The sequence below is a fragment of the Lichenostomus cassidix genome, chromosome 6 (genome assembly GCF_008360975.1).
Source record: "Lichenostomus cassidix isolate B80296 chromosome 6, HeHo_3.0, whole genome shotgun sequence".
Classification (NCBI taxonomy): Eukaryota; Metazoa; Chordata; class Aves; order Passeriformes; family Meliphagidae; genus Lichenostomus; species Lichenostomus cassidix.
Genome location: NC_139487.1, coordinates 9,514,360 through 9,535,087, shown reverse-complemented (window position 1 = coordinate 9,535,087; position 20,728 = coordinate 9,514,360). Strand labels below are relative to the sequence as shown.

Here is a 20,728-nt window from a genome sequence, read left to right as displayed (position 1 = left end):
TGATGCTTTTAATGTTGGAAAAACCATACAGTTAAGGAGGAGATGCAGCACTTATTGAGGGGCAATTGAGTGTGTTGTTTCATTTTTATGGTAAACCCCAAAAGTTAAGGATGCTTATGGGTATTTCAGTTAGCTGAGTTTCTGCTGGTTTTCTTGAGTATCAGTGATGTGCTCCGAGTGTTAAAATTTGTTCATAAGTCAGCTTTGTTTACTAAGAATGAATGTTTAATTTCATCTGTTGTACAACTGTCAGTTAAAAAAAAAAAACAACTTTAAATAGCCACAAATTACAAAAGTGTTAATGTCTAACTTGGTTTTGTTATATTCTTCCTAACAGAGAAGTCTGGAAAATACCGGAACTACAGCACTGGTCATATCTACTTCATAAGTTCAAATAAAGATAATGATAAGATTGTTTGTAGGATTAGTTTTAAATCTAAAAAAATAGAGAATGTTTTAATTGTAAAAAGTTAGGTGCTGGAAGGAAAATCCTGATGACAGCATTGGTGTTAATCTGCCTGGCTCACAGTTTGCCTTCACTCTTTCTTTTGACAGTCTTAATGCCATGTAATCCTTCATGATCTAAAACTGGCTATGCACTTCCTTTTACTGTGAAATAAAATATCACCTAGAGGTAAAAAGAAAGAGTAACAGTTATAAACAAAAACCCCAATGTAAATAACAAATGTTTTTCTAATTACTTGGGAGAAAGTATCACAGTTGCTATAATTTTTAGAATAATTTTTCATTACCGTGCTGCTGGCAATCTATTCCATATTTAAGAAATTTATTTCTCTGCACTGCTATTCTGAGAGGTTTGAGTTGCATATACAGCTAATAGCTGCTATGCTGTTGGTTTGTTGGAATAAAGTACAATGAAAATAACCCTAGGTATTGGTGGTTATATTAGGAAAATCTTATTTAAAACATCTCATTCTTTGTGAATGCTCTAAAAGTAATATTTCAATGTTAGAAACCTGCTTTAAAAAAATAGTAATACTTGGCTTGAATTGCCGTTTTTTAATCTTTTTTATTCAAATATTTTCAAACTTTTTTTTAGTGTATTTTAAGTATATTTCTATATATTTCTAAGAGGGACAGTATAAGTAAAGTATAGCAAATATGAAGGACCATTGAATGGTGACAAGGGAAAAAAAATTAATCTCTTGAACAAGGCATTTCATCAGTATGTGAGAGTAGTTACAATGTTACATAATTTCTGTTTCTCTGAAGTTAATATATGCATGTTAATACTGACAGTGAAGAAATTTTCTTGAAATCTTCACTGAGCTCAGAAAGTTCTGTGCTGTCCAGAGCATACAGGGAAGAAATGCAAAAACATTCTTATGTTATAGTTAAATGCCGGCGTCCTACCAAAATTGAATAATATAAGCTTTTTGTGTCAGAAAATTCTTTGATGTGTTTGGCATTAGATTTTTTTAGGGGAAATATATATAATAGATCATTACATAAATATTTTTAATTACCACTAGTCCGTGTTACAATACGGAAGTCAATTAATGGTTATGTTTAACTATTAGAGGGGATTTACCCTTGCATTTAAAAATTCTAAAGTATATAAATTTGTTTTCCTTTGCATGTGTTTAAATACCTTGCAAGCAGTTTAGTTTTCTTTCAGTTGTATAACTGTACTTTTCCTTTATGGAGCCATTTGTATTCTTCTAGCTTAGGGAAAAGTGTTTGCCAAACAGAAGATTTCGTAGTGTGATACCCCCGAACTGGAAATACGGAGCTGTCGCGTTTATTATGAATTCCCGTCTAGACACGCATATATTGCACAGTCTCTTCTTTCATTTTTTTTTTTGAGTTTAGGAGGCTTGGAACTAACTGGCTTTTTTAAAAATAAAGTTTATATTAGATTCCTTTCAATTTTTGTATCCAAACCAATTATTAGTGCTTTCTTTTCAAGTACCGTTAAGGAAAATGAAAAAAAAAACAACAAAAAAACCCAAACTGAAAATTATTTGGTAATGCCTGTAAAATCTGTGAAAAGTATTGACTGGAAAAGAGGGAGGATGAAATTACAGACAGCGCAGTAATCTACCATGATTCTGCAAAAACTAATTAAAAATGTAATAACTAAGTAAAAGCATGAGGATGTTGTCTTTCCCGTGGTATTTAGGGCAGGAGCAGTCTGTCGCTGCTAGGACAGGAGTGGGCAGTTAGAGTAAACCTGCTGAACTACCCACCTGGCCTTAGGCACAGGGACTGCTCGCCTTTCGCGCCATGGTGGCACTGCTCACACGGCCACCGGTGGGACAGGCGGGGGTCCCAGGGCCACCTCGGAGCCAGAGCTGTCACCCTCCGAACCACACGGGACCGAGAGCTCCCTGTGCCATTCCCCTGCGCGCGTCTGACTGCAGTGGGTGCCTCCCCCTCAAAGACTTCGTTAAGGATTAGAGGGCTTTAGCAAGGGTTCTGTGGTTTCGTTGCTCCGAGCGTTGGAAAATGCAGTCGCGGCTTACACGGGTAGAGGTTACAATCCGGTTTGAAAAATGAGCTCCAAGAGGTCATATTGATCCCCGTAACACTGTGGATTAAATAATGGGAGGTGAAGGACATAAAAGAACAAAATACAGATGGAGGGAACAAAGGAGAGGAATAACACTGACAAGTAAACTGGGCACACAGACTACTTCTGGAAGTACTTGGGTTTTCTTGGACAGAAGTAAATAATTTAATAGTAATTTACCAGTATATATTTGGCTAATGGTAAGGCTCTGCAATATCTTGCATCTTTTAAATTTACATATTAATTAAAAATAGAACATATCACTCCTATGTGAATGAACTGGGATACTCCCTGAATGCAGTTTAAAAGATCAGTATTATAATTTAAGCCATAGAAAACACAGGTGCAGAGAACATAAATAAGATTGCACATGTTTTAGTCATTCCATATCATGAACTGTTTAATTATCCTTCTTTGCTTGTAATTGAATATAGCCAAACCAGGCCTGTGTTTATGAACAGCAATGGGTGATATTTCTTACAAGATTCCCTTATGAGATTGCCATATTAACTGACACTCTTTACCAAAAGTCATTTTATTACCTTTAAGCCTGTCAAGATCAGTAGGTGAATTTTTTTCACAGCTTGATATGAGATGAGACTAGTGTGGCACATGGAAATATTATTTGTGCTAAGATGTAAATGATTAAGTTTTATAGCAGAGAGTTAAGAAGACTTGCAGCCTTTTCTTTTTAAATGAGCATGAAAAGCATTGATGTGCGTCGTCAATGGTTAATAGTCATCTCTAAGGAAAAACCACCTGCCAGGAGACTTCATGGGGCAGGGAAAGGCTGTCTGTGTTCAGGCCATGGTTTTTAGTGTAAAGCCCAGTTGGAAATATCTGAGGTTGGATGTTTGTGTTGACTTCTGCACAGCAAACTGATGTCTGATTTGCATTCCCAGTGAATAAACATCTATATCACCAACGCTGCCTATTGTGCTCAGCAAAGGGAGACTGCATTACTTTAACCCACTCCTTGGGAGGAGTCAATGTTACCATTGTGTGGGAGCTACGTGGGTTTACTTTATCCGGTTCTGGCTGTGTTGCTGTTGTTTGGTGTATCTGTAGGATGCTGGTGGCTGGGATGGCTGTATTTTCCAGTAGTCTGAAGAGCTCTGGATTTCAGCTTTCTTTATATCTGGGATTATGTGTGGCTTTCGGTGGCCTTCTCAAGCTTCTAAAATGGCCACATTTTGCTGTGAGTTTGCTCATCTTGGCCAGTTGCAATTGGGAGTTCTCCATAACTCATGTAGAAAGTGTTGGGGAAAAAAAATGAAATGGGGTGAAACCCCCATTGAAACTGGTGGACCTCTGAAGTCAGTGTCAGAATTGCAGTCAGCTTTATTAGTAGTTAAGAATGACACTTGAGTAATAATCATCCCGAAACAAACTTGCTATTGCAAACAAGAAAAGAAAATATCACTTTTCTTGAAGTTCACTGCATGGAAGCAACATACTGGCTTTTATACATGTTTTTCAGTTTGGGGAGGAGCTAGGTTTTTTTCAGGCCACTGTTAGGCTGGAAAGAGGTTTGCAAAGAGGTCACCAAGCTGTTGGAAGAATTACTGTGACATTGCTGCAGTTAGTGGGTTTGTCATCTTGGGGCACTGGAGTGACATTGTGGCAGGTTGATCTCTTCCAGAAACCTCTGAACTCCGAGAATAAGTTTAGAGGTGATTATAGTATGCTGTATCATTTACATAACTTATCTATCAGTAACACTTCCCATATTGTCAAGTGTGTGTGTTTATATATATGCCTGCTGAAAGGATTGGGTTCAAAGGATAAACTCTGACAGTGATGTGGACTCTATTTGACCTTGTCAAAAGGTAAGTACCTCCTCTTTGGTTGTACTGCTTTTCATAAAAGAAAAAAGCAAATGCCTGCATTAGCCATTTCTTCTTCCCCTACACAGACTACGCAGGACTTGTGAGAAAAAGGAGCAGATCTGATTATAGCCCTTAAGCTTTTGATGACAATCTATTTTGGTTTTTGTTTATAAGCATTTTACGTTGTTAAAGACTTGACTCACGTTTAGGATAAAGAGCTGAAATAACAAGGATTTGGGTCACTGCTAATAGTGAGCAATGTCTGTAAGTGTGGCTTTTCACCAGGTTTCATGCCATATTAATCACAAAGTTTGAGAGCAGTGGTGGAACATGTCTCCTCACCATCAGTCCCCAGCCTGTGTGCTGGATGTGTCAGCACAATGCCGCTGGCAGATGGAAGAGTTGCAGTAAATATGCACAGTTATGGTTTAAGTGAAAAAGCTGTGGGAAAGGAAATACATTAATCCGCTGCGGCTGTTTTTGCTTTTATGTAAGCCTCTGTACTACATTGTGAGTTTTTCCTGGTAAATTTACCATTTAAATTTCTAGATTCCTTTCTTGATTGGAGGAGGGAGTAGAATAAAAATTGAACTGAAGCATTAAAACCTCCCCCAAAAACCAGAAGCAACTGAAAATTAAATTAGATCATGCATGTGAAAAGAAGTCCTCTTCCATGTGGCCTTTTTCTTGAACACACTTCAAGAAATCTTGGTGTAGCAGATCATAAAATATGCAGTATACATAAAACTGCATATATTTATTGAGGTGGTGTTGTGGAAGTGATGTTTAGGAAGTGCTTTAAAGCCAGTAAAAATCACGTCCCTGAATCCAGGAAGAGGTAAACTTGATGAACAATTGAGTATGAATTTGATATTTGAAAGTATATTAAATGTTTGATCTTTTAACTCTTTGAGGTTTAGCTACTTTTTTCCTAAATAGTCAGGAATTTCACTGAAAGAGTGAATCTGATTCTCTTTCTTTGATATTTGCAGTTTTAAGATCATTTAGCATATAATTACTCAGGCCAAAAAGGAGAGGACATTGAAATTTTACAAAGCTTTTTTTTAAATTCAAAAGTATTAATACAGTTTTGAAAATACTCTTGTGTCTCAGACACCTAATTTTTGTTTTGATTCTTATGTCATCATCTTGTTATTTTTTCAGTCACTAAAATTTTTATATCCTGAAAGGATCTGGTATGCTAAGAAATTTCATGTGCCATACAAATGTGGAGAAAAATGTATTTTCCTCTCCCGTTTCTCCTCCATTCATTGTAAATCACCTTTGAGTTTCATGAAAGCTTTATTTCTTACTTTTCCAGTGACCCCTGCCTAGTGTGGCAGCAGTGCAGGATGCCACAGTGGTTTCAGTGCAGGGTCTCCAGTGTGTCCATAGGATTCTGAGGGAGGGTTTAGGCTCCTGCTCTCTGCAGATGCCACAGCTGCTGTTGTGGCATGTTGCACAGCTAGTTTGCCTGTTTGATATTGATGTGGGTGTTGCTGCAAGGGCTGGTGACAAGTGGCTGTGCACTGAGGACATGGGTAGCAGGAGCTTAAATATTCTCTGCAGAAGTGCTGTTAAAATTGAATAAAATGCTTGCCCAGAATGGGGTAGGAGCGGCAGAGGTGGGCATTGATCCAAGCCCAATGTATCTGCAAGCTGTGCCAGTTGCTTTTGGTCCTTGTTCGGATTGATGAAGCTGTGGCAGAGCTCTGTGTTGTTACAACTCAACCCATTTCTTGTGCACAAGCCAGTTTATTTTAAGCTATCTTGAAATATCTCTATGCTGCACCATAGTGGGTAATGTATGCAAAGTCATGCATCTCAGTGCTATCAGTTGCAAATTACTCTCCTGTCACATGGAAACCTCAGAAGGAAAAAAAGATAAATAGATGTAAATAGTGTTAGACTCAAGCTAAACTAGTGCCTACTTTTAAATATTGGGCTCTTGCTTTCCAGAAATTTTTGTGGAAGCTGGAAATGCTCTAGGAAAAGGTGGCCACCTAAGGACACTGCTGAATTAAGCTATGGCTTATGTGTGTTCTGTTGTGTCAGTAATTTCATATCCTCTTAAGAGCTTGTCGATCTTCTTAAAAGGATTTGATGTGAACAAAGTCAGGGCAGGAGCTGATGTAAAATATGTATTATGCAGCCAAGTCATGCACAGTGAAATGGGTAAACCCACATGCATGTGTCCTGTGGGCGCCTCTTCACTGGTTAAATGTTATTTTTGTCAGGTCTGTCGTGGTACTTAGATACACGATCAATTTTGTTCACTGACTTGTGGCTTTTCAACACTGAAAGTGCATTGAAAAAATTGCAAGTATTACCATAATAAGCTAAAATTCAGGAGAACTGTATCAGAGCTGATTTTTGGTTTTATTGTCACTAAACTACACTGTGAGCAGAATAGCTTCAAGTTCAACTCTCAAGGCAGCTTTTGTCTGTAGAAGAAAATCCTTTCCAGAGGAAAACTGTGTGTTAGCCAGTGCTAGCTCTGATGCAGATGAGGCACCTAATTCCCTTGTGAAGGAGATATTGTAGCCATGTAAAAAGGAGAAGATGCAGATGTTTTCCTTGTTTAGATCCTCTCCTCAGTTAATGCTGTACTATGCACCATGTGTGCACTGTGCCATGTGGATCCTGCAATTCTCAGAACAGCTTTCTTTAAACGCACACTGCAGCATTCCAGAGCCGTGGCGACACGGATGCCCATCACAACCTCTCTCCTTCATGCGTCTTTTCCAGTGCTTGACCCATGCCAGATACATAACTATCTTAGGAATGAAGTTTTTACAGACTAATTTCCGTAGCTGCTTTTTTTCTCATGTAAGACTTTATTCCTTTCCTGCACGAGTTTGCATTTGTTTGTTGTTAGATAAAAGGCACAATTTCTTGCTCACAACCACAGGATTATAATTTGAAATTTCGTCAATGTTTGCACAACTTTCTGCCACTGTTGCATTTTCAGATATAAAATGTGAATCTCTTGTACCCTACAAGCTGATGGATTACTTTTCTTCTTAAGTGTTTAGTTGTTCTGTGAGTTGTCGAAGTGAGATACCCCAGATGTTTCCATCCTACCAGAATGGGGGAGAGGTTTCCTTGGCTTCAAGAAAACAGACTCAAGAACAGTCTAATGTTTTGTTGGGGCAGTAAGCCATGGTTCCAGCCTCTTGTCTGATTGCCTTGTAAGCAGTGTCCCTAATGAAAATATTGAATGGCATATGTGGAGACTGAGAGGAAGGGTTATATTGTGTTATTGAATCTATTTCAGCATCAAGGAAACAAACTCATCAGCTGGGGGAATGACTTCCTCAGTCTGTTGTATTTTGGAAATAAGCTTCTACTTAATTACTTAAAAACGTTTTTAAAGTAACTTTTCTTGACTCAGAGGACAAGAACAAAGTAGTATTATACCAGCTGTCTTTCTGATAAATATCCCTGCATAGACTACCAGAGCCATGACATTCCTCTTACCCCATCTTGATAATCTGAAAATCTTCTGTGCTGAAGCATCTGCTCCAGGGCAGTAATGTAGGAACATCAGATAAATTCTGTGTTTTATTCCCTGGTGGATACATTCTCCAGCAAGTTATAAAATTATGTTGTGTGAGAAAAAGGGGTTTCACCAAAAACTAATGGGATCTCTTCCCCAGGAATCGGAAAATTAGAAATATATTACTGGTAGTGCATAAAGGTATTGATGACTACAAGAAATGAGACTGTCCCTTGACATGATTGTGTTATCTAAGAAAGAAATCTTACACTAATCTTCAGAAAGAGTATTGTAAATCACTGCTTAATACCTGTATATTATATCAGTTCTGCTGCACTTGATTTGGAGAACTCCATTCTGCTAGGTTTGTAGCACATTTTCCTGGGCTGTCCTGAAATTTGGGGCCTCATTGCATGACAGGATGCAAACCATGCAGGACAGAAACCTTCTAAATTTGGGGATCATCTGCTATTTTGTTTCCCAAAATGTGGCATCCCTGTATCATAGTTTTTCTTTCAAGTTTTACTGCTTTTACGTGTTGGAGTAGCACTATTTTTCTGATCATATCCCAAAAGCAGCAGGAGCTCTACATGTTCACCTGCCTAGCACTGAACACACTTTATCTTTAGCCCAGCAAAACTGAAAGCTTGAAAATGAGTTTGGGGGGGACAAGAGAGGCAGGGATTTCATGTGCAGGAGATACAGATCACCGTATACATGCAAAGGTCGCACTGCCCAAACGGCTTCTAGTCTCTCAGACATCATGAGAGAGGAGATACACATCAGCCAGTTCAACATAATCTTTAACCAGCCAGTTTCAGTTTGTTACTGTTGGTTATCATGGTGTGTTTTAGCATGTTCATCAGAAGGCAATGAGGCTTTTAGCCTTCCTCTGAAGAACTGATTATTGCTGACAAATGCGACAGAAGGTTTGTTCATCAGTACGTGAATATTCATTATAATGAATTACATTAAGTATGCTGATTAAATAGTAGTGGCAATCAGTATGTTCTGACAAAATTAGCACCAAGTGCCCTGTTTTTTCTCCTGATGAATCAGATCTCTGAAAACCTGTTAGAATTCAACCTCCTTCTGAAGAGTTTCCCTGATTGTTTGTGAAGATGTACCTCAAGGCATCAGTGACATCTTGCCCTTGTACACCTCCCCACTGCTCTGTTAGCCTTCAGAAGCTCTCCAGAGCCCCAAGCATTGCTCTTCAGAGGGTTGTTCAAGCATGCTGGAATGCAAAGTAACCTTTGCTATTAACTAATGCTATGGAGATCAGTGGAAATGCAGAAGAATATCCCAGCAGTAAATCTGGCATCCTTAATTTCAATTGTGTGTATTTTTCTAAATCACTTGTGCAACCAGGCTGAAGTTTGGGCTCCATGTGGCTCAGCAGTGTAAGCTAATTCAAGAATTATGAACAAATGTTACTTTCCAAAGTCTTCTGCTGTTCAAATGTCATTGTCAGGAACATGAATTTTGAAAATATATAACAGCATTGATAAGCAATTGAATGAAACAGCCTAAAATTTAATTTGCTTCAAAGATTTTTTTAACAAATTTGACATCTCACACAAGAGCTTCATAGCACAAAAATATGTGACAGCGATGCATAATTATGTTGTTGCACAATCCAAAGTGTTTGCCAAGGAGCAGAGAACTATAATCTTCACAGAAGAGGGAGATAATAAGCTGTTAATCTATTTATTGTTCCAGCTACTACTATGAGCAAACATCAGATTATTTTGAGAAGTACATGTGTATGTGAATATTTGTAATAAATAATTTCTCCCACATTCCATTCCAGGGCAAGATTATTATAATGTGCTGACTTTGGCACAGCATGTGAAATCATTTGGAAGATAAGTGCAGTGCAGAATGTGTCAGCTTGCTTTTTAAAGCAGTGTCCCTCTATGAAAAAACACAGCAAGTATTGTGTGATCTTAACTAAGTGGCTGCTTCTTGCAAGCATTTAAGATATAAAATTTCTGACTGGTCGTTTTTTAACTCTCAAATGAGAGTTGAGAGAGGCACTGGCTCTGGATCTGCTGCTGCATAGCAACTGAGATCTTTGAGTCGCTTTGGCCCTTTGGCTCAGGAGGCTGAGCTGGAGGAGCTCTTTGCAGAGAAGCAGGAGCTCCTGATGGTTTCAGCAGCATGTGCCTGAGTTCCCAGGGCATCCAGCCTGGGATGGAGCCAGGAGCAGAGCCAGTGCTTCAGGTTCCTGCCTTCACAAATGCAAAACCCAGTCATGCACTGCCCAGCACCTCACAGATCCAGCAGGACAGACACAAGAGCCTTGTCCACAGCCAGCTCTCCCAGGGCTTGCCAGATTGGCTGCTTGATGGCATAGGAGCAGAAACCCAGCCTTGCAGACTGCAGACTGTAGTGGTCTGGTGGGAAACCCCAGGAGACCTGCCAGGGTTGTCTTGCCCAGTATTTTTGCAAAGAATATTTTGATTGCAAATGAATTAAGGACTCAGAGTCACAGACAACATTTTTAGAGCCATGAGTATATAGTTAAAAGAATTTATTATTTTTGGAAATAAATTTAGATCTTGGCTTCAGCAAAGTTTGGAATAAGATTAGGATAGCGGTTTTTAATTGCTCTGAGTATACTAAGGAGCGAAGTTGAGGAGGTCATGGTAAATAATGATTCACTGAGTAAAATTATTAGCATTAGTGTTCATCTAGGCATGACAAGTGATACAGACTAAGCTTGGGTTCCCATGGACATTAATTGCAAGAAAACTTGTGTTCACCCAAATAACAAATGAAAATTCATCCAGAATAATTTATATGGTGAACTGGAGTTGGTGAGGAATGGAGTGATCATTCTGTTTTGAAAGTCAGATTTCAGATTTGTTTTCTGTGCTTAGGGAATGGATTCCAGGTGAAGCTGTGCACCTGGTTTGGATGCAAGATGATTTATGCATTATTTTTCATTAATTGATTATAAAGAGGAGAAAAAAATGGGAATCTGTTTTGACCTCAAAAGCTCTATTCTATTCATTAGGCATATGAAAAAATTACCAAACTTGTTTTTGTTTCTAGTGGTAATTAGAAATATTACATTGTTCCCAATCTAGGCAATCGCATATCCAAATTAAAACCTTCACATGACTTTGTTTGTTGACCATCAGTTTTGTCTGTTGACTGTAGAGGAAACCAAGGGTGATTACGAATCTATGTTTATCATATTTGCATTGAAGTAGGCAAATATAATAATGCAGTATTCCCAGGGAGAATTTCCTTGATGTGAAAAACCATGCAATTCATTCTTCCATCCTTTGTATTATTACGGGGTTGAGCAGTAGAGCAGATTTTCTGGGTTGAGGTGCCGTCGCTTTAACAGAGCAGAAAAAAGCCACCATAGAGCAATTGGTTCCTGATCCTGTAAATCACTACCTCTGATCAAATTCTGGTATTTGCCCAAACCTGATCAATTAAGATCTTGTTGCTCTTTGCAACTGCTTCAGCCTCCTACCCTAAGCAGTCAGCAAGGGATGGCTGGGCCAGGAGACCCTTTTAGGAACTTCTTCACAAATTTGTCATAGGGACATAGAGTAGTGATGGCAGACAACAGGAAACTAATACAAACATAACAGGTAATAAAGGCAGTACAGGAGATAATTGAGAATACTATGCAAAGTAAATGGATTTTCATTTAATATATGAGTATTTCACAGGGACTTATAATTACCTGCAAGGTTAATTTGAGATGAAATAATACTGAAATGGATAAAATGTGAAGTGGTGGATTTTCAGTAACATATCCAGTTCTCAGGTCTGCGTTCTTGAGTTCTTTCCACTATCTTCTGCAGACAGGCTTGTTTGGCTTTCCAGATAATTTGCCTGATGTATCTGGGAGGTTTCCTGAGGGCTTTTGGCCCTGCATGTCCAATTGGTGCTTCCCTTTTGATAATCTGAGCAGCATGAAAAGCCTATAACTCTGGGGGCAGCAAGTCCTCTACGTGTTTTTGTAGTTACAAGGATGGAAAGACACACTTGAGAGACGCCACAAAGGTCACTGCTGCAGTGTTCATTCAAGAGCTTTGTGGCTGATAGAGAAGGGTTAAATTTATTTGCCTGTTGGAGAGTAATACACAGTTGTCAGTGATCATAAATTATCTAAACTGCAGGTGGTCTTTGGTAACGACAAACGCAGACTTTATGACCTATGTTCAAGCTAGTAAACACTTCGGTGCATCTCTGTGCTAGCTGGGCTAAAAATACCCCCTAACCCCAGTGAAATCTACTTTAAGGATCTCTGTGTTTAAATAACATTTGTTTTACTATCTGCACTGCAAGAGAGAATGAGTGAGAGGCTGTGGTCAAAATAAGTAAAATCCTTATGGAGAATAAGAAAACTTTAGGAGAGGAGTGATTACAGCAGCCATGTGTGAAGGTTGATGGCCAACACTATAAAGATGTGTTTAGATTTGTGTCTTAAAATCATGGCAGTGCTAGAAGCAAGGAAGCAATATCCCTGCAACATCTGTAAAATCTCAATCAGCAAGACTACCATTTGCTTGAAATTGTTTCTCAGTGTTTAGATTAATTTTGTGCTTCAGGATACTTATTTCTATGTGATCATGATTCCAATTAACTATTAGAAATCTTAGGACTTCTGCATATAGTTATGAGTTGTAGCTGCAAGACAAAGAAATGCAACAAATCTTAAAATAGAACAGCAGTCCTGTCCTGACACATTTCTAGAATTTGCAATTATATAACCTGTGCATTGTTTCTGTCAGTATCTAGATAAGCTTAAATGAGAAGTGAACCTCCCTACTGTAGAGAACCATTGATTTAACTTGTGATGGCTTACTGAAGTCATGTGCATACACCTCCTGCTAGTTAAGCATGTGTGCTAATCTGATTTATTTAAGAAAATACCAGTGTTGTGGTCCTGCTTTAAGTGGGTTTGCTCAATTTCTGTCTTCCCTCTCTTTGCTCACCTGTAAAAAGTGCATTGCACTCAATATTCGACAATCCAAAACAGCAAAACATAATTAAGCAGAAGTACTAAAGCACATTGGAGTTCTTGAACAAAGAAGAGACTTTGCAGATCAAAATACCAAAGGCCAATTATGGGAAGGCAAGACCAACAATACAAATCTTTATTGTGGTAAATCCAGATTGAGGTGATTTCTCAAGCTCTTACAGTGTTGCAAGATGGGGAGTGGGGGAGCAGAACAGCAAGAATTCTGTATACATTTGCATAGTAAATACCAAAACCTCTACATTTTGCTGTGGTTGCCAGGAAGTAAGGTATGATGAAGTATTTTGCCTGGAATCTGTTTCATAATGTCACTAGAAAGTAGTGTGTGCATGCAAGGAAGGATTTTAGAGGAAGGAGTGGGATTCACTTGCATCCTTCTTCAGCAACAGGCTGAGACTGTTGCTTATCCCCTGGTGGGGAAGGAAGAAAAGAAGTTACTAAAGATCAGCATGGAAGTGCTGACAGTATTCCAAAGAGGTTTTTTGGTTCTGGTTTGTTGTTGTTGTTTTGGGGTTTGTTTTGGTGTTGTTTTGTTGGGGTTTTTTTCATTATTATGAATTAAGATTTATCAAATTGTTTGGCCTGACAGGTAGGTTTGTCTACTCACAATTCCTTATTCTGAAAACTATGTACCTGCTAAATTGACATTGTATTCATGCCAGTGCCCAGCAGAAGTGAGTCCATGCTGTCTCTTTTAATTAATGGCATAGGATGGTTTTGGGTAAGTGTGGTCCAGTGTCCTGTGAATCTCAGTAATCTATACCTAACTTCATCCAGAGAGCTAAGTCATTATATTATAAAAACAGAAGAAGCAATAAATGTTAGTTTTTATAGAGTTAATTTGAGTCAGATGTGATTCACAATGCCTTTTTCTGGAAGCAAGTGTTCACCTCTGCTCCAAGAAGGACCTGTAAGACAGGTTGTGGTGATAAAATTATTCCAGTGTCTTTATCTTTGCAGGGCCTGGCTCTAGGTGTTGAGCTACTTGCAAATGGGTTTACAATAACCCAAAGGGAAGAAGTGAGGTAGAGTGTTTCTATTGTAAAGTTTGCTGCAGAGAATTTTTTCATAAGGGTCGCTCATACTAAATTGTAGCACTCAGAGTAATTTCTCCTTTTATAACTACTCTGAATGGGGAAATGGAGAGGGAGAAAAACGTTCCTTGCATTCTTTCTTGGATTTATGCTTTTTCAGTGTACTGAGTTAGGTTCTGTGCTGTGCTCTGCATCTTATAACAATAACTCAGTGCCCTTCATGTGGGAATCTGCGGCCCAATTCTGCCAGTCTTGACTCCTGGGAAGCAAAAAACAACTTGCCCATCCACACGTAAATGTTACAAATGGCAAATTGCACAGGGGCAAATGAATCCCTTTTTGCATCTGTTTCTGTGAAAGGTTTGATGTTCATGTGTATTTATATCCTGCAGTCATTGCCAAATATATGATGTAATTTCCTATCTTGTGGCCTCATGACTACTTGCTGATGTTATTCCATTTCAGAAATAGCATGAATGAAATACAAACTTTGTACACCTAAAAGAAATCTTGTCTCATCTGCTTCTTCCACCTGTCATGTCTCTGTATCTCTAGAAGATGCTGCTGCCATTGCTGGCTTCAGAGATCATGTGGTGAACGGCTGCTCCAAGGACAGTTCCTGTATATATCAGTCTGTAAGAAATACAGAATACCTTTTCGCTTTTGTGCATATACATATATATATCTATATATATACACACAATAGTTTCAGGGTTCAAATACATCCCAAGACACTGGTGCGTATGGTTTTATCCATCTACATGTGTATTTAAGTTGGTCCAATAGCCCCCGTTTCTTCAGTTGACAGGCTTACGCAATTTTAAATCCACTGCCCTTGTAAAAACAATAATTTTATGGTTTATAGCTGTGTGGCGTGTGCACGGTAGGCTAAGCTGATTGGTAACACCAAGGTTTCCCGTGAAGCTGGTGGGATTGACAGCCACAGCTTGATGATGAAGACAGATGGAAATCTGCTGTGTCTGCAGGCCGTCATGCCCAGCAGGTCTTAAGGCTGCAGCTATGTGAACACCAGTCACACAGCAAAGCCAAGGCCTCAAACCCCTGGTCCCTGGAACTGGTGGGATATGGAGGAATGAAAACAGCTTTCCCTAAATGCCTTTTACTGTTAAGCTTCTTGGCTTGCTGCTTTGGAGAGCTAATGCAAGATGCTAATATTAGGACAAGCCATGATTAGTGCAGCAATCCTGTGGAGGTGCAGAGTTAATCAAGATATATTTCTCCTGCTTTCCCCACTGAAGATCTAAGTGACATCCACTTCACTTTTGTGGTTGATGCTTTTGCTGAGTATATGTCAGGTAAAACTGCTGTCACTTGAAATTGCTAGTGGAATGACTGTTCCCTACCTCCATGAGCTGAGCCAGGGCAGGCGATGGCCAGGGTTAGTCAGTGGTTGGATTTGGTGGTGTGTCGTGGTTGTCTTCTGAGGCACTGGGATCTGAATGCCAGTTTTAATCAATATGAAGAAACTTTCCCTTACTTCTCTGTGTCTTTTATGACAGATAACCAGAAGTGACCCATTTTTTTCAACCAAATATAGAAAAATTTTGCTTCATGCCCATCACTCATCTTCAAGAGCATTTAGAAAAATAGGTCGTTCTCATTTTCCTTTACATTTCACATATTTTTATTTTTATTTTTGCTTTTTCACCAGTTTTAAATCCAAGTATGGACCATGTCAATAGGAAAATACGTGTTTAATTTCTTTATATTTACTTTTTTTTTTAATCACACAGATGTGTTACAGTAAGTATGAGAGAGTGTGATACAATTATTTCCTTTACACAATAATATCCATGTTTTGTTAGCTGGCTTTAGTCTCTTGATCATCATCTAATTTTAGGTTTGGTGTTTGGACTTTCTTAGCCTTTTACTCTTACCAGCACAAGATGTCTTTAGATATAGCTAAGAAAACCTGTCCTGGTTTTTGTCTGAGTTCTGAGCTATAACCAGAAGATAATTTTCAGGAGAAAGGAAGAAAAGCATGCAGCACCTTATGAACTGTTTCCTTATAAATCAATAAAATTTATCCTAATAGTAGAGCCCAAGCACAAATCCTGGCTGTGTTCCAGGGAGCTGCAGAGCTCTCTGCATGCAGCAGCCTGTACCATGCAAACTGGAAGGCAAAGCATGTCTGACATTACAAGAAGCAGATATAAAGGCTTTGAATTAACATTTAATTTACTGGATTGGGTGCTATTGCTAAGTCAAATGTACAAACTGAGCTTAGCTTGCAGTGAGCACATTGATCCCCTAATACAAAATATGTGAGAGAGAAATTGCTCACATAACTCTGATGGGCTGTGGGAGACCAGCAGGAGGGAGCTGATATTCTCAGTGATTTTAAGAAATGTGTATTGCTGAACCCTCGAGGAACTATTTGTGTGATGAGGGTCATAAAACTCATGGGATACTTCAGTGGCTGAATCAGTGCCAGATCAGGCTACTGTGACCGAACAGCAGCTTTGAGCACTTGATGTAGCTCTTGCAAGGCAGCTCAGCAGCCCCAGTGGAGCAGGTTTACATGGGCCTAAGCCAGAGCTCTGTCACTGTGCTTTCTGCTCCCTGCCTTGCTATATGGTGCCTGTTCACCTCTCATACTTTCAAATGTCCTGGTAGTGCATGTGTGCAGTGCAATGCAGTTTGCTGGGGGTGTACTCTGTGACTTCCCTCTCTGCTCATGTGCTCATCCAGGCTCTTAGAAAGGATGAGCATGAGAAAATAAATGAAGCAGGATGATATAGTATGAAAGAACTGAGTAACTCATATCCACTGAGTTTTGACTACATAAGGATTAATTTGATAATCAAGGTCTGGAAAAGAATCCATTAAATAAAACCAGAGACCAATGGGAACTAGTCTGTTGTATGGCAGTATGTGGGAGGAGAAGGAAAGCAAAGATGGAATATTTAAAAATGGGCCATTCAATATTTCAGAGATCTGATGCAGCCAATAATAACACACTTAGCATTGCTAAAAACAGATAATAATCCTTTAATGCAAAAAACCACAGCACACAATACCAGCTGAACCCATTTCAGACGTCATGAACAGGGATGCAGATGAATTGATCAAGGGAGTGAGATTTGATCGTTGCCTAGGGACCAGTGAGCCTGACCTACTTCCCAAAGAAGAGGCATATGCTGGTTTGGATGGGTAACACGCTGATGTGGCATTTCAGAAATGCTGAATTTCATCACTGTGGGGAAAATCTTCTAAGAAAAGTTGATTGAGAAGAAAAAATTAGAAGTGAATAAATTACATTGGGATTTTGTAAAGAAACCTTGCAGAATATCTACTGCACTCTTCCCACTCAATAACTGAAAAATCAACAGGGGCGTTCTCCCTGGGAAGTTAAAAATAAAATCCATGGCTCATGGAAGCATTTAGATATTTCAGGAGAATGACACTAGAAAGGACTGAGACCCAGTACCAGATAAAGACTGTAAAGGAGCTAGAGTTAATGCAAAAAAAAGGAAAAAAAAAAGTAGAACTGTTCAATAAATAACTTGCTTACCAGTAAATACTTCATTTCTCATTGGAAAAGAGCAGGATAGCCTTGTATGGAATCAGAAGGATACTGTATACCAAAGTAAATATTTAGTGAGAATACGGTAATGTTTTTCCCAGTAGAACTGCACTAAAAATCGACCCATCTGGTTACCTGCACCAAAGAATCTGAGAGTTGGATACAGAAATTCCCAGACATTTTTGCTCAGAAAAATTTAATTAAAAAATCATGGAATGTGGGAATAAATTCAAACTTGGAAAGAAGGGATAAGCATTGGAAAATGGTGTCTCTGTAGCTCTACTGTGGTTAGTCTGGTACAGGTAAGGGACAATATTACAGGAAATTTTAGGGTGAATACAATTGATAAAGACTGAAGAGGGTAGAAGTGTGGTTATTTCAGTCGGTGCAATCTTCTGTTAAAAGGAGTTAGCTGACTTTTCCCCTGGCCAAAGATTTTTACTTTTGTTTGATAAAGGTTCATATATAGATAACAAAATTTCAGGTTTGTCATGTATTTTGCTTCATATCTCCCAGTCTTTTCATTTTTAGGGAAGAAATACATAATCTGTACAGCAACTTCTTACTGTTTTAAAAGCTGCAAACTTAGAAATATCAAAGAACCATTGGCAGTAATGAATTGCCTTTGAATAAGGATCTTTTCACAGAGACTTGGAAACAGTCTTATTCAGCAACTCCACCAACAGTTTGGAGTAAACCTAGATGCTGTTCACTGGAAGCATACAACTTGCTGCAGTTCTGAATAAGATTGTAACCTCAGTTTGTGCAGAAAGCTGGGCTCTTGTTAACACAACATGTTTTAAAGCCAAATCCAAAGTAGTAAGTTCAGAAAAGGATATTTGAGATAAAATTTCATTGCACTAGTGAGGGAAATTAGACCAAAACAATGGTGTTTTGCAGAAGAAGAATTTGGAATAATTTGCTTCCAAGCAAATTCATGTTACTGGGTTAACAAGGTGAAGCCTCCCAGGCTGTGGCATGCAGGGTTATGCAGGGGAGAAAGTGGCATGTCCAGACTTGAACTTTGCAAACCTGTGATTTTATGCAGCATTATAAGAGGAGGAGTGGAAAAGGCAGATGAGGTGGTGTCAGGACTGAATCAAATTTTGCAAAAGGGAAAGACTGAAGAAGCAGTTTTCAGGTAGAGATGGGAACTCAAGTTGCATTCATCCTGCAGGGAAGCAATGAAAGTACTAAAAAGGGAAAAGTGGTAAAAAGTAAAATCCTTCCCAACTGCTTTGCTCCCTCCTCTACTTTGATCTCTGGCTCATGAGCAAACATTTTTTGCTAAAATTCTCCTTCTGTTCCTGTTTGTGTCCTGGAAATAACCTGATCACCCGTAGTCAGGTGTGAGTACTGGCTCCTCATACCATGGCATCGTATCCTTTTTTGTTGCCCACACCTGTGTCAGAACTAAACCAAGGCAGGTTGAGGGTAACCCTGATTTGTCTGTCTTGCTGGAGCAAAATGAGCACCATTTGAGGAATGCTGAGATATTTGATGGTTCAGGTATGCTGGTCCCCAAGCCCTCAGAGAGGGGATAGCTTGCAGTGGTTTGATGATGCCATAGAGTTGTCCACATGCTGGTGAGCAGCCTGTGGTGGGCTGTGATAAAGGTCACAAGTTTGTGAGAGTCTGACCTTATGTGTTTGCTGTGGCAGTATCAGAGGATTGTCTATAGTTTTTTCTCAGGCTGAAAATATTTAGGTTCTGTAGGGGCACTTCTACTGGACAAGTGGACGTCCTGTAAATACTGCATATGACTCAGCTGTTGTGTGTTGTCTTTGATGTGGAGGAGGCTCATAACTTACTGGAGTGTGAAGAGATGTTTATCCAGCTCATTTTGTTCATACTGAAAGATTATCTTCTTCAAAGTGAGTGTGTACATGTCACCACAAGGACTTTTGCTTTCTTTTTGTGAACACTTTATCCTGTGGTGAGAGTGAAGCAAATGCTTCTTTGCAGTAAATGTGTAAATATATTTCCATACTACAGAGCTTCATTGATATGAAGTGTCCAAGGCCTAAACTGACCAAAGAATTCCATTACTGCTTATACTGGAAGCAACAAAAATGGTTAATTGATTTATTCCACTGCCTTAAAGCCATCAATAATCCACTGAAAGTTAAACACATGCTTCAGCAGCCTGGAAGAATTAGTGGGTAAGAAAATAGTGACATGATTTTTAATTTTTTTTTAAATTATAATGTAATACAGCTTTTTCTTCAGCAAGTTTTCAGCTCTAATCATGGGTGATAATGCCACTTTGAAGATACTAGATTATCTTGGGAGGAGGTTTTATAAAAGTTTGACAAGGAAATCTTAAGTTTGTGACCCTATTAGGAGTCCAGTTCAGCATTTGTGAAGGCAGATAGATGTTCATAAACTATGGAACATCAGATTACAATTGATAAGATTCCTCTGTGCTTCCCCTAAAGCAAGTTACATTGAGTTTAATGCCAGTCTTGGTCTGAAATTGCTCTGGTGGTGTAGAGGAGCCTGTGCTTTTGCTGAGGGTGTAGATGTTGTGAAATACTGTGAAACCACTGGGCTTTGCCTTGGGGCAGGAGGTGAAGTATTTGCTGTTGGTAGACCAAAAAGGTAAATTTTAAATCAGAGCTTTGATACCTTTCACAGGTACAACCTCCACGTTCTTGTTAGGCTTCTTGAAAACATTGAGATTTTTCACATACGCCACATCTTAATAAGGACTAAATTGGTAGATTTAAAGCAGGTTCTTCCTCTTTTTTCTTCTAACAATGCTGTGACCATCTAAAGGATAATTTCCTCTAAACTTTTTTCCTGGGTTCAAGCAGTTTCAGCTTGATCAGATACTGCATTGCATTCAGATCATCTACATGGCGACTGATGTTTCTAGGCAGCTTTCTCTTTCCCTTCTGTTTCTGCAGTAAATGGCTGCTAAGCCTCCCTGATGAGGTCTTTTAGAAAGTAGAAAAGATCAAATATGTGTACAGAGTACTTCAAAATTACTAGAGAAATTAATCTACAACATCATTCTGTTGAAGAAAAGTTGTATTGTTGGTAAGCACTCTCCATTCCCTGCAAGGAAGTCCCACACTGGAACAGAGTGGGTACAAGGGCAGTATTGTTTGTGAGTCCTGGCATAAATCCCTGTCTTTGCTGCCCCAGCACACTGGAGCAATGCAGAGGCAGTTGCTTTAGTGCAGCAGGCAGATTGCTTTGTGCAAGCAATTCAGCTGCTGCTCATGAGAAACAGAACTGCAGGAGCGGTTTGACTGACTTTCATATAAATG

The 20,728-nt window shown here is 39.0% G+C and overlaps 1 protein-coding gene across 7 annotated transcripts in view; it reads left to right on the top strand.

The window, feature by feature from the left end:
- Positions 1-20,728, top strand: part of RBM20 (RNA binding motif protein 20) — a 103,898-nt gene that overhangs the window by 29,436 nt on the left and 53,734 nt on the right. Inside the window, exon 1 of one of the 7 annotated variants that reach the window (XM_085064879.1) lies at positions 3,263-4,362. The exons of the other annotated variants lie outside the window; for them this stretch is intronic. Coding sequence (XP_084921005.1) covers positions 4,334-4,362 — 29 coding nt within the window. The 5' untranslated portion in view covers positions 3,263-4,333. Of the gene's footprint in view, positions 1-3,262; positions 4,363-20,728 lie in introns of those variants that run through there. 7 annotated transcript variants of the gene reach the window in all.